This window comes from Podarcis pityusensis (genome assembly GCF_964106645.2).
Source record: "Podarcis pityusensis genome assembly, chromosome: 13".
Lineage (NCBI taxonomy): Eukaryota > Metazoa > Chordata > Lepidosauria > Squamata > Lacertidae > Podarcis > Podarcis pityusensis.
The window spans coordinates 38,985,350-38,996,403 of NC_138038.1; the positions used below are offsets into that span (position 1 = coordinate 38,985,350).

The 11,054-nt window shown below is 45.7% G+C and overlaps 1 protein-coding gene across 1 annotated transcript in view; it reads right to left on the reverse strand.

The window, feature by feature from the left end:
- The window catches only part of LOC308461749 (ras-related protein Rab-35-like), a 13,703-nt gene extending 2,905 nt beyond the window's left edge, over positions 1-10,798 (reverse strand). Inside the window, exons 1-4 of the mRNA XM_080978872.1 lie at positions 10,033-10,798; positions 2,009-2,059; positions 864-987; positions 441-565 (exon numbers count right to left, since the gene is read on the reverse strand). Coding sequence (XP_080834998.1) covers positions 441-565; positions 864-987; positions 2,009-2,059; positions 10,033-10,087 — 355 coding nt within the window. The 5' untranslated portion in view covers positions 10,088-10,798. The remainder of the gene's footprint in view (positions 1-440; positions 566-863; positions 988-2,008; positions 2,060-10,032) is intronic.
- Between the last annotated feature and the right edge of the window lie 256 nt (positions 10,799-11,054).

An 11,054-nucleotide genomic window follows, 5' to 3' on the forward strand; every position in this document is an offset into this window, starting at 1 on the left:
CCTCTTAATATACGTACAACGCTTAGAAAATGTTAGGCAATTTCTAATATTTCTAAAGGGGGTTAAATCATCACCTCCACAGCCTGTTCCATCCACAAATGAAGCCACAGCAGTCCAGAAAGAACTTCCACTGATGGCTCAGAAGTGCATATTTGCTCCTAGATTAACCAGAATGCACTATGAGATTCTGTGTGATTCTAGCCTAAACCGCAGGGCTTAGGCTTCCTGTTCCCCAAACCCACTGGTACATCCCAAAGTTAAAATACAAGTCATACTTATCTGCTTCCACCTGACCTGGCATGAATAAGAGCACTGCATCTTGGGAAAATCTTTTGGCCTTCAGCTTAGATAACTAGGTTTCAGTATACTGTGAACACATGTCCGTTAAACACTAGACGACTGAATGTGGGAAGCTAGGATTTCAACTCTGATTCACTCACCCAAGATCTTGCAGACGCTGTCACAGTTCTGCCCAATCTCGTGCAGCCAACGCTTGACATTAACAAAGGACTCCGCGTTCGTCACATCATAGACGATGATGACACCATGCGTGTTACGGTAATACCTGTCACAGGAGAAAGAAAGACCGTAAAATGGGTTCCCTATCCTAGAATAAACCTCTGCGCCTCTCCCAGAAAACATGAAAAAAGGGTTATTTGCTCTGAAACCAGAAATCCCAAACCTTCCACATCTTTTCATTGTGGATTTATATCCCACCTGTTAACTAAGTTTCAAGGTGGCTTGCTCCCCACATACGTGCATCAGAGCCAATCCACATCACTCAAAAAGAGTTCAAAATAACCTCCACCCTCCATCCTGCCCCTAGAATACCCAGGCATACCCCACATCTGTGCCATGCTTACGTGGAAGTGATGGTTCGGAACCGTTCCTGTCCAGCCGTGTCCCAGATCTGCAGTTTCACTCGCTCTCCATTTATCACTAGCGTCCGTATCTTGAAATCTACCCCAATGGTTGTGATATAGCTGCCTGGGAGAGACATGCAGAAGGGAAGTCAGAGTACAGGAGGAGAAAAATACTGGCAGGGAGATTTAACAAAATTAGAAATTTTCCAGTGGGAAAGCACACTCCCCCCCGAAATATACACACACACACACACACACGGGGAACTACAGATAACAGGAAGATAAAAATATGTAGAACACAGAGATAGAAACAGGTGACCATAAAACAGGCAACTCATAATTCTTGGAGTCAAAGGGCGCTTACGATGTGGTGGCTGAAACACCAAAGGACATTGCAGTCATCACAGTGGATAAAACTGGGATGAGATGCAGGTTGGGTCTAGGGGATAATCCCACCTTTAGCCACGGATTCACAGGTTGGCTTTGGGCAAGTGTCTCATCTTCATCTGAATACCTGCAGCGAGGACTCTGCTCTACTCAAGCAGACTCTGCGTGGTTTAAGACTGCAGGAAGATCTGGGTTCTACATTACATAGGGAGCCTTTTCCCGTAGCCCCTTCTGCTGGCATTCAGCCCTCCAACACATGGAAAGGGGCTGCATGAATGGGAAACGTGCAAGAGGCAGTGGGGACAATGGGCTCGTCCCTGCTCTCCCTTTCATAAGACCTGAGGCAGAGGCTGAAAGAATGAGCGAATATGGCCGCTGTTGCAATATGATTGATAGGTTGGCAGTCTTGGCTCCTACCTGATCTCTGTGTTGAGAACGGCTCTTTATTTATCCCATTTTCTTCCAAAGCGCTCAAGGCGGCATATGTGGCTCCAGCGTTAGAAACTCATATCTATAAGCTAGGTGCCAAATGGCTGCTTAAACCAGGGTTACAGTCGCAAAAATGGAGTGCCTAGTTGCCATTTTGGGAGCAGACAGTTCAAAAGTCATCTTTTTCAATACGACTTTTTGGCTCCTGAACTTCATTCTGATGGTGCAGATTGAGTTTCGTAGCTGAGCGGGGATTCGAACCCTGGTCACTCTTGGGTCCGAGTCCCACACCGGGTATCTAATGAGTGAGAACAGAGGGCAGCACTTACCAGAGAAGGTGTTGTCCGCAAAGCGAAGTAAAAGACTGCTTTTCCCCACCCCTGGACAGGAAAAGAAAGAAAGAAACAGGTTGCACAAACTTTATATAGGATGGATCTTTAACATCCTCCCAGCTTTGTTTTCGACAGCCTCTGATGCAAACATAATCACCTCAGCAAAGGTTGCCAGCTCCCCACCCAAAGCAAACACACCTGACCGGCGTATTTGCTCAAGACGGCCACTCCCACCCAAAGCTATTGTATCCCATTCAAGGGCAGAGAGCAGCAAGGGATTATGGGGGGTGGGGAGGCATGAGGACTCTGGATTAGCTCACATGACTTCGGGGAACACAATCTGCATTGGGGGGAGGTGGGGCAGAGAGAGAAAATGGGATATATGCAAGTGAATTTATTTGTGGGGAGTCACTGAGCACACTGCACCATTCATAAGTGGGATATGGAGCAGGAGGGAGTGTTCAGAGGAGGAAACTGGATGACAGGGAGGCATCTCTCAAGGTTGCAGTTGTAACCGTGTCAATATTACCTCATGCGGCATAACTGGGCAGAGCCACCTCCACAGGTGTCCACGTGACAAACTCAACCCTTCTAATGCATGATGTCACCTGTTGACCTGACCCTGAAAGAGTGTCTTGTCCCCTCAGCTTTGCAAGCCCACTCCGCCGCCACCCTTTTTTCAGCAGAGTTACAGCAATACTTTAAAGCTCCTGATGCACGCCGGCCTCCCTGCCAAGTGGTTGCAAATTCAACAGGCCCCCTTCGCACACAGAGTGACGCCTTTGGGCCCTCGAGGAGATACAGAGGCCTCCCTGCGCCACTCCAAAATGGAAGGACGCCCTCGCGGTTGCCATTTTGCTACGCGCAAAGGCCGGGTGGCATCAACAGCAGGCAGTAAGAGAGGAAAGAATCCCAAGTGCCAGAAATTTATTCCAGGCCCAAAGTGTTTTGGGGGAAGGAATACTTCCTCAGGGCAGTATAAATATACAAACAATACATGTAAGAAATGGGATAGCAAGTCCAAAATATAATGCATAACACTTATTCAGGTGCCATTATCAGAGTTCTCGACCGCGCAGTGTTTTCCTCGCGTTTGAGCAATTGCAAATCGAATCCCTATGCAGAGTTCCCCATGAAACATTATCATCAATTAATTTTACTTAACTTTCCCCCCGACAAAAGCAGCTCAAAGAGACTTACAAAGCAGAACACGGTGGCTGAGCAAGGGGAGAGCAAGCACAACCATACCGGAGTCAGACCTGGCATGAATGCGTGCGCACACACCCTACATAGTTTGGCACTCGCATGTTCAGCTGAATGCCTGAAGAGACCTCCATTCACACAATCACATACAGTGGTACCTCAGGTTACATACGCTTCAGGTTGCATACACTTCAGGTTACAGACTCCGCTAACCCAGAAATAGTACCTCGGGTTAAGAACTTTGCTTCAGGATGAGAACAGAAATTGCGGAGCAGTGGCGCAGCAGCAGCAGGAGGCCCCATTAGCTAAAGTAGTACTTCAGGTTAAGGACAGTTCCAGGTTAAGAAGGGACCTCCGGAATGAATTAAGTATGTAACCAGAGGGACCACTGTACTGAATATATTACCAGACAAAAGTTTTCAATCTAACTCTTGTAAAAAGAAAAAGTTAGTGGAGGAATTGAAGGTGTGTAAACAAAATGTATAACGAAACCTTGCTGAAAGCAGAAAACATACAAATGAGGCAACTCCTAAATATCGAGAACTACCAAAAATTCCCATTAGTGAGGCTCAAAAGTAAGCAAAAAAAAAACCATTAACAAACCATTTATATCAGCTGGAACCCATTATTATACAGTATTTTGTACAGTACTTAATAGCTGATTTCCTGTGTATGTTACTCATATATTTACAGCGCTCCTGAGGAAGGTTTTTGGTTTTGGTTTTGTTTTTTATAAAATACATCAGACCTGGAGTAAATCTTATTTCTAGCACCTGGTGTTCTGTCTTTTTTCTTTTCATTTTTGGCTTGCCATTACTGCATACAAATAACTTTTAAACTATTTTGTGCCTGGTTACATGTTACACATTTTTATCTAGAAAATATATATCCCTACCTTTGTTTCTCTCATACAAATACACATTGTGCTTTACAAAGTAACTCAGTGCTTTCTCTTCTCTGTCCTGAATCTTCCAACATTAGTTTCACTGAATGTCCACAAATTCTAGCGTGGAGAGACTGAGAAAAACATTTGTCTATCCTTTTTCTTCATGCTATGCATAATTTCGTCAACTTCTGTCAACTCTTACGCACTGTTTCTCTAAACCAAAAAGTCTGAAATGCTGCAACCTTTCTTTGTTGGAGAGTTGTTCTATTCCCCCCAATCATTTTGACTGCCCTTTTCTGAACCTTTCTAATCCAAAATTTAAAGGGGAGAAATACGGACTGGCATTTTGATGTATGGATGCTGCAATGAGGAGCACCGATCCCACAAGGAACACCTGCCTAGAAACAGCCCAAGAATCCTAAACTCTGCACCAACCATTAGGGAATGCCCAAAACCAAAAGGTTCCCAATTCTTTTTTTACAAAAAGATCTTCATGAGACGAAAATATCAGGTCACATCCACACCATTCATTTAAACTCTTACACCATAACAGTCATGGCTTCCCCCAGAGACCTAGAATTCAGAGCACAATACAGTTCCCAGGATCCTCCATGACTGTCAAAGTGGTATAAGAGAGCTTTAAAAGTATTGTCCCACCAAATGCACCTCTAAAGATGAAACAGAGAAGACCTGGAGATAATTATTATTTGTACCCCGCCCATCTGGCTGAGTTTCCCCTGCTACTCTGGGCGGCTTCCAACAAAGATTAAAAAATATGTCAGATAGTTGTTTATTTCCTTGACATCTGATGGGAAAGCGTTCCACAGGGCGGGCGCCACTACAGAGAAGGCCCTCTGCCTGCTTCCCTGTAACCTCACTTCTCGCAATGAGGGAACCGCCAGAAGGCCCTCGGCGCTGGACCTCAGTGTCCGGGCAGAACGATGGGGGTGGAGACGCTCCTTCAGGTATACTGGACCGAGGCCATTTAGGGCTTTAAAGGTATCCCTATATTAACCCATAAACATGCTTGTATGGGAGGAGACGGCCCGGAGGCTTTTAAGGCTTCTACGGTGGGGTTGTTATACTGCCATCCCTGCACCTAGCGTTCTACAAAGAAACACAAAACAGGAAGTCTTTGCCCAGAGAAGCTTAAAATTTGCAACTTGGCAAAGAAGTGGCCACAGAGAAAGGAGGAGGAGATGGAGGTGAGCAAGGGAAGAATGCGTAGTTAACCCAGGGTTAGCATCAGTAGGTGATGGAGATTACTTGGGAAGCATCACTGAGTGGCAAACTTGGCTGGTGGGTGCCGACAGGGCTGTAGCCAAAACAAGGCCATTTAAAAAATGATATATCAGCAGGTAAAGGAGAATTCAAAAGTTTGCAGAAGTACCAAAATTAGAACACCAGCCATTTAGGGGAAAACACCTACAAAGGCAACCCAATAGGGACAGAGCATGCTCAGTGCTCACACTGACTATGTGTAGAAGGGAACAGAAACTGGGGCAGGAGGAGGGGGAGAGAGAAGTAGCTACCAGTTGTGTGTCTCCAAAGGCAGGCTCCAAAGGTTCCCCAGAGAAAGCTGGAGGGGATCAGAGCCACTGCTCAGCATCTATGCACTTGTATTCTCATCACCTTCAGAGGAGGATTTTCCTAGGGATTTGGAGCAGGAGAAGATGGGAAACAAAGAAGCTGTACTACCCCCTCTTTCATCCTTCCCCCCATTTCTCCAAGCGATTCTCAAAGATGCTCATGATCAAACCAAAGCAGGCTTACTTTTCATGCAATTTGTGTAATGAGAGTAGCCAGGCTCTTGCTAGAGGCAAAAAGTGACACATTCCCCCTGACCCCCCTCGGTGGTTGTCCGTCAATACTGACATCACCATGTGGGGTAGAAAATTACCTATTGGGTATTTCCGTCCCTGGAAAAGTGTCGTTAATTAAAATCATTGTTTCATTGAAAAAGAAAAAAAGTAGGAGCCTAAGGAATGGGGTAGAACGCCAGTCCAAGGCAGCTTCCGTGTTGTGAATAGCTCTCTGCAAGTGAGCCCCATGGCTTTTGTTTACTAAACCAGATTGCAATTTGGGACTTCCGGGGAAAATCCAGAACATTTTCCAGAGATTGGAATTTTAGTTCTCTGGTTCCATCAGGATACCTCAGAAGTACCACGCATACATGGGAACGCTCCTGGCTGGTGAATCCCTTTCCCCCTTTCTGATCGAATCAGGCCTTCTGCCTGCCAGCCCTGGTCAGCTGGGAAAGCTCTAACTACCTTCAGGTATTTCATTACATCAGCAGGTGCACGCATGAGACATAAAGGCCTCAAGAATGCAGGTGCCACACTAACCCCTTTTAACCCTATTTCTGAGCCCCAGAATTTCACCTGATTTCCGAATTTATTCTGTGGGGGGAAGCCCCCTCCCAAGCAACCAGACCTGCCAGTTGTACAGCCAGATGCTATGGCTAGTAAATTATGTCTGCCTTAACGAACCAGTAGACAGAGGTGCTGGTTTAATTCCAAGTCACTTCTACCTCCTGTTTCATTGCCACGTGTGACTGTAAGCAGGCTGGGGCAGGGAATCGTGCAAATCCTTTTTCCCCTCTGCACAGCAAACTGCTACAACAACAGGATTCCTTCCAGAGCCGCCACCTCCTTGCTTCTTTCCTTCAACCGCTTTGGGCTTTTGATGCATTTTAAATCTCAGCACGCACTTGGAATTTGGGAAGCCCTAGGCTCAACCCTGAAACACACAGGGCTGGGAAGGGCTCCCGCCTGAAACCCCCAAAAGCCGCTGCCAGCCAGTGCAACCAATACTGACTGAGAGCCAGCACTGCCAGAGGCAGGGAAAGGCAGCTTCCCACATGCGTATTCACATCCAGTCTGGAACTGCATGAAAAATGAAACAAAGATAAATATCAAACGAGACAAGGCCTCGCAGCAGGAAGCAATAGAGGACTTTAAATGCCAAGAAGCTGCATAGGAATGATTGGCGGAGTTCTTTGTGTGCAACCTGAAGGAGAGAAGGCTGGGGAGGCGAGATCAGAAGGGGGAAGCTGCCTTGCTACCAGCGAGAAGAGAATTGCATCCACCCCTTTGCAGGAAAACCACCACAGCAAGGAGACAGGCCTGGCTCCAGCCATCAGAGAACAGCTGCAAGGAGCTGGCTTCTCTTCCCCCAACCCGGTGCCTCAGAAAGAGCTCTGTTCCAGCTATCAGTGGACCTGTGACTGCAGAGGCAAAGGGGGAGGCGCCCTCTCCACCTCACCCCATTCAAGGAACAAGGACTGCCGGGTCAGTTGCACAACTCCTTTCCAAGCAAAGAATACCGTCAATGGGGGGGGGGGGAGAGAATCAGCCAAGCCCCAGCCTGATCGTAATTCATCTCTTCGCTCACTGTCAAACTGATCCCCTTCCTCTTCCACCTTTTTCTTCCACTTCCCTCACCAAAGTCTTGTAACCCCGAGGACAGGGCTTGTCTCTCATTTTCATCTGTGTACAAAACACCCACAAGCAACCTCGTGTGTTGAATTTGAGTGACAGCAAGCCGCTTGGGGAACTAGAAATATAGATATTATTTGCTAGTAGCTGTTTCCATTTCTGTGGAAGAAGTCGGCATTCACAAGACCGCCTCAAAAAATGTGATATGAGACACACAGGACTCGGTAGCAAAGTTTATGAGTTTTGGTTCCAATTATTTTTTTGGAACTGATGGCAGGAGATCAGGGCTCAAAAACACTGCAGGGGAACTGCAATGGGTTGAACAGAATGGTTTGCCACCTTTTTTTGGAGGGGATTTAAAAAGTAAGGTAACATTTCTCAGAAGTCAGTCCCATGAATCACGTTGGGCTTACTCCTAGATATGTAGGTGTAGCACTGAAGTCTAAACGACCTTTCTTAACCATGTTGTGTATGCATTTGGTGAATAGGTACTGCTTTAAAACCATGGCTGGCTAACCTGAGGGCCTTCATATGTTGCTGGACTACAACTCCCATCATTCCTGACCACTGGCCATGAAAGCTCTGGCTTATGGGAGATGGAGTCCAACCATATCTGGGGAGGACACAGGCTTCCCACCCCCATTTTAAACAATGGCTTAGCAACTAGGAGCCCTCCCCTCCCTCCCTGCACCAAGCTACTAAGGGTTATATCCAGTCGTATACTAAGAGTATGGAAAGACTAACTGAGGTCCATTCTTTTAATGGGGGTATATTCCAACTTGGGCTGCAATAGCTCAGTTGACAGAGCGTGAGACTCTTAATCTCGGGGTTGTGGGTTCAAGCCCCACATTGGGTGAAAGATTCCTGCATTGTAGGGGGTTGGACTATATGACCCTTGTGGTCCCTTCCAATTCTATGAGTCTATCATTTAAAAGGCTGTGATGCCATTTTAAACAGCCATGGCTTCCCCCAGAGAATTCTGGGATCTGTAGTTTAAGGCTGCTGAGAGTTGTTAGGAGACCTTTTATTCCTCTCCCCCAAATTAAAATTCCCAGAGTTCCTTGGGAAGAGGCATTGCCTGTTAAACCACTCTGAGAATCGTACCCCCCAGGGAATAGAGCAGGCATCTGCGGCCCTCCAGATGTTTTGGCCTACAACTCCCATGATCCCTAGCTAACAGGACCAGTGGTCAAGGATGATGGGAATTGTAGTCCAAAACATCTGGAGGGCTGGAGGTTGGGGATGCCTGGAATAGAGGGTCTCTGTTAAGCATGCCGAGAGTTGTTAGGAGGCCCCCTATTCCCCTCCCAGGGCTATAATTCTCAGGAGTGTTTTAATGCCTCTTCCCATGGAACTCTGGGACTTGTAACTCTCAGCATGCTTAACAAACTACCGCTCCCAGAATTCTCTGGGGGAAGCCATAACTGTTTAAAGTGGTCTCACAGTGCTTTAAATGTATGAATGTGCCCAAGTTGGAAATCTTAAGAAAGATGCAAAGAGAGCAAGTTGCTGACCAGGGCCTGAAGTATAGCAGGCTAAATTTGAATGAATGTGAAGAGTATTGGAAACATACCCAGGTATATAGAATGACTTAGTCAGGAGCATTCTGGGAAGCCATTTTGAGAAGCATCATTCTTGGTTAGCTTTAGTATAAGTACTATAATTTCCTCCTACCAAGTAGCAGCTCAGGCAAACTCATACACCTTGTTTTTCTCCCCCCCCCCGAAAAAAACTATGTGTGAATGTTTCTAGGTGGCAACCCTCACAGGTTAGCGCAACTAGGCCCCAAAGGATGCTGGGAATCCTAGAAATTAGCACAAGGGAGACTCGTGGAAAAAACTGCTTCTGCACGCTTGCCATGCAGCCAGAATAAGCTCTTGGTACACTGTGAGTAAGCTTCCCACAAGATAAGTCTCCATGGGATTATGGGATGCTAAAATAGTGAGAGAAGGCAATATAAAGCCAGATACTAACGGGGTAAAGTTACAAGGCAAGAGAGCGCTATCAGTCCTATCACAGTTACTTCCAAATTCATTAAAAAGTAACCTTTTTATTACCTTGTGCACATTTATATTGCATGAGGATGTTTGCAGGTATGAAAGAGAAACAAGGAAAGAGCTGTGGGAATAACAACAAAAAACAAGAGTACAAAGAGGAAGAATGACAAGGAATAGGCTTAAGTGGGGGCGGAGGGGATGCTGAACCGATAACCAATTGGAATATATGAAACAAGGTGGAAGACCAAAGGAGGGAAAAGATGCAAGAAACCAAGACTATTTAAACAAACAGATAAGGAGAAACGTGTTAAAAGAAAAGTGTGGAATGAAAACTGAAAAGAATGAGATGAGTTTAGAGAGAGGAGCATAGTTAAAGAGGAATGAAAAAGACAGCAGGAGACAGAACAGCCAAATATAAGAAGATGAAAAAGTGGGTTTGGGGGGAAGAGAGAGAAAATGGAAGACTTGGGGAACAAGGGAAAGAGAGCCAAGGCTTACCAGAGTCCCCAATGATGAGTAGCTTGAACAAGTGGTCATAATCCTTGGCAGCCATTCATGTGCTGGGTCAGCTCCTCCTCCTGTGTCTTTCACGCTCCCTGCAGGGATTCTCCACTCACTCCCACACTTTCCAGTGGGAAATTTGTTCTGCCTCAATGCCCCATTGCAGTTAATCAGGACAGGGTGTTGAGCATGCCAGTCTCTCTTCCTCCCGTGTCCAGAAGATCCTGAAAAACTTCCAAATGCAAGATCAGGTCGATTTGACAACGCAGTTGTTTCCTCAGAAATGAGAAAGTTTAAGGCTGTCTTTCTGCCAAAAGTCCCTCCAGGGTTGTTTTTTTCTGGAGCGCAGATGTTACAAACTTCTCTTTCCAGATCTTTGCTTCCTTAAAATCAAATGACAAAAAGGAACCCGCTGGAGCCTGCCAAGAGAGTTTCTTCCTATGTCAACAATCTGTAGAATGCAGTGTCGAAAGCGTATCCGCCGTTTTTGGATTTTTAAAAGAGAGGGCAGTCCACAGATGTAGCACAGATCCACAGTTTATTCAGACCTCAGGCTTCCTCTGATGGGATGGGACAGAGCAAAAAGATTAGGAAGGTGAAAAAAGCACCAGGAAATGACAGAATATTTTTTTTCCCCAAAGGAGCTGTTTTCCCCACATTCAGAAGCGGGGTGCCAAAGGGTGTTGCAGTTTACAAAGAGCTTGACGCTGAGGTCTCCAAAGGAAATAAGTAATTCAGAACTTTCCAAAAAAATAATAATACAGGACAGAAGATTTATTCCAAAAGGTGGCTTTTAAAATTAAAAAAAAGGAAACCCAGAGGGGAAAATACAAATCCTCAGACCAAAATTTGTGGTTCTGCCAAAAAAAGGAAAAAGGAATGAACTGATTAAGGACCAGAGAAATTATTTTAAAATATATATATCCAGAAAAGGGGAATTTAGGTCCTTCCAAAAGCCTTCCTGTATCAAAAAATAAATGGTAAAACAGAGGGGTGACAACCAGACATTGACCAATACT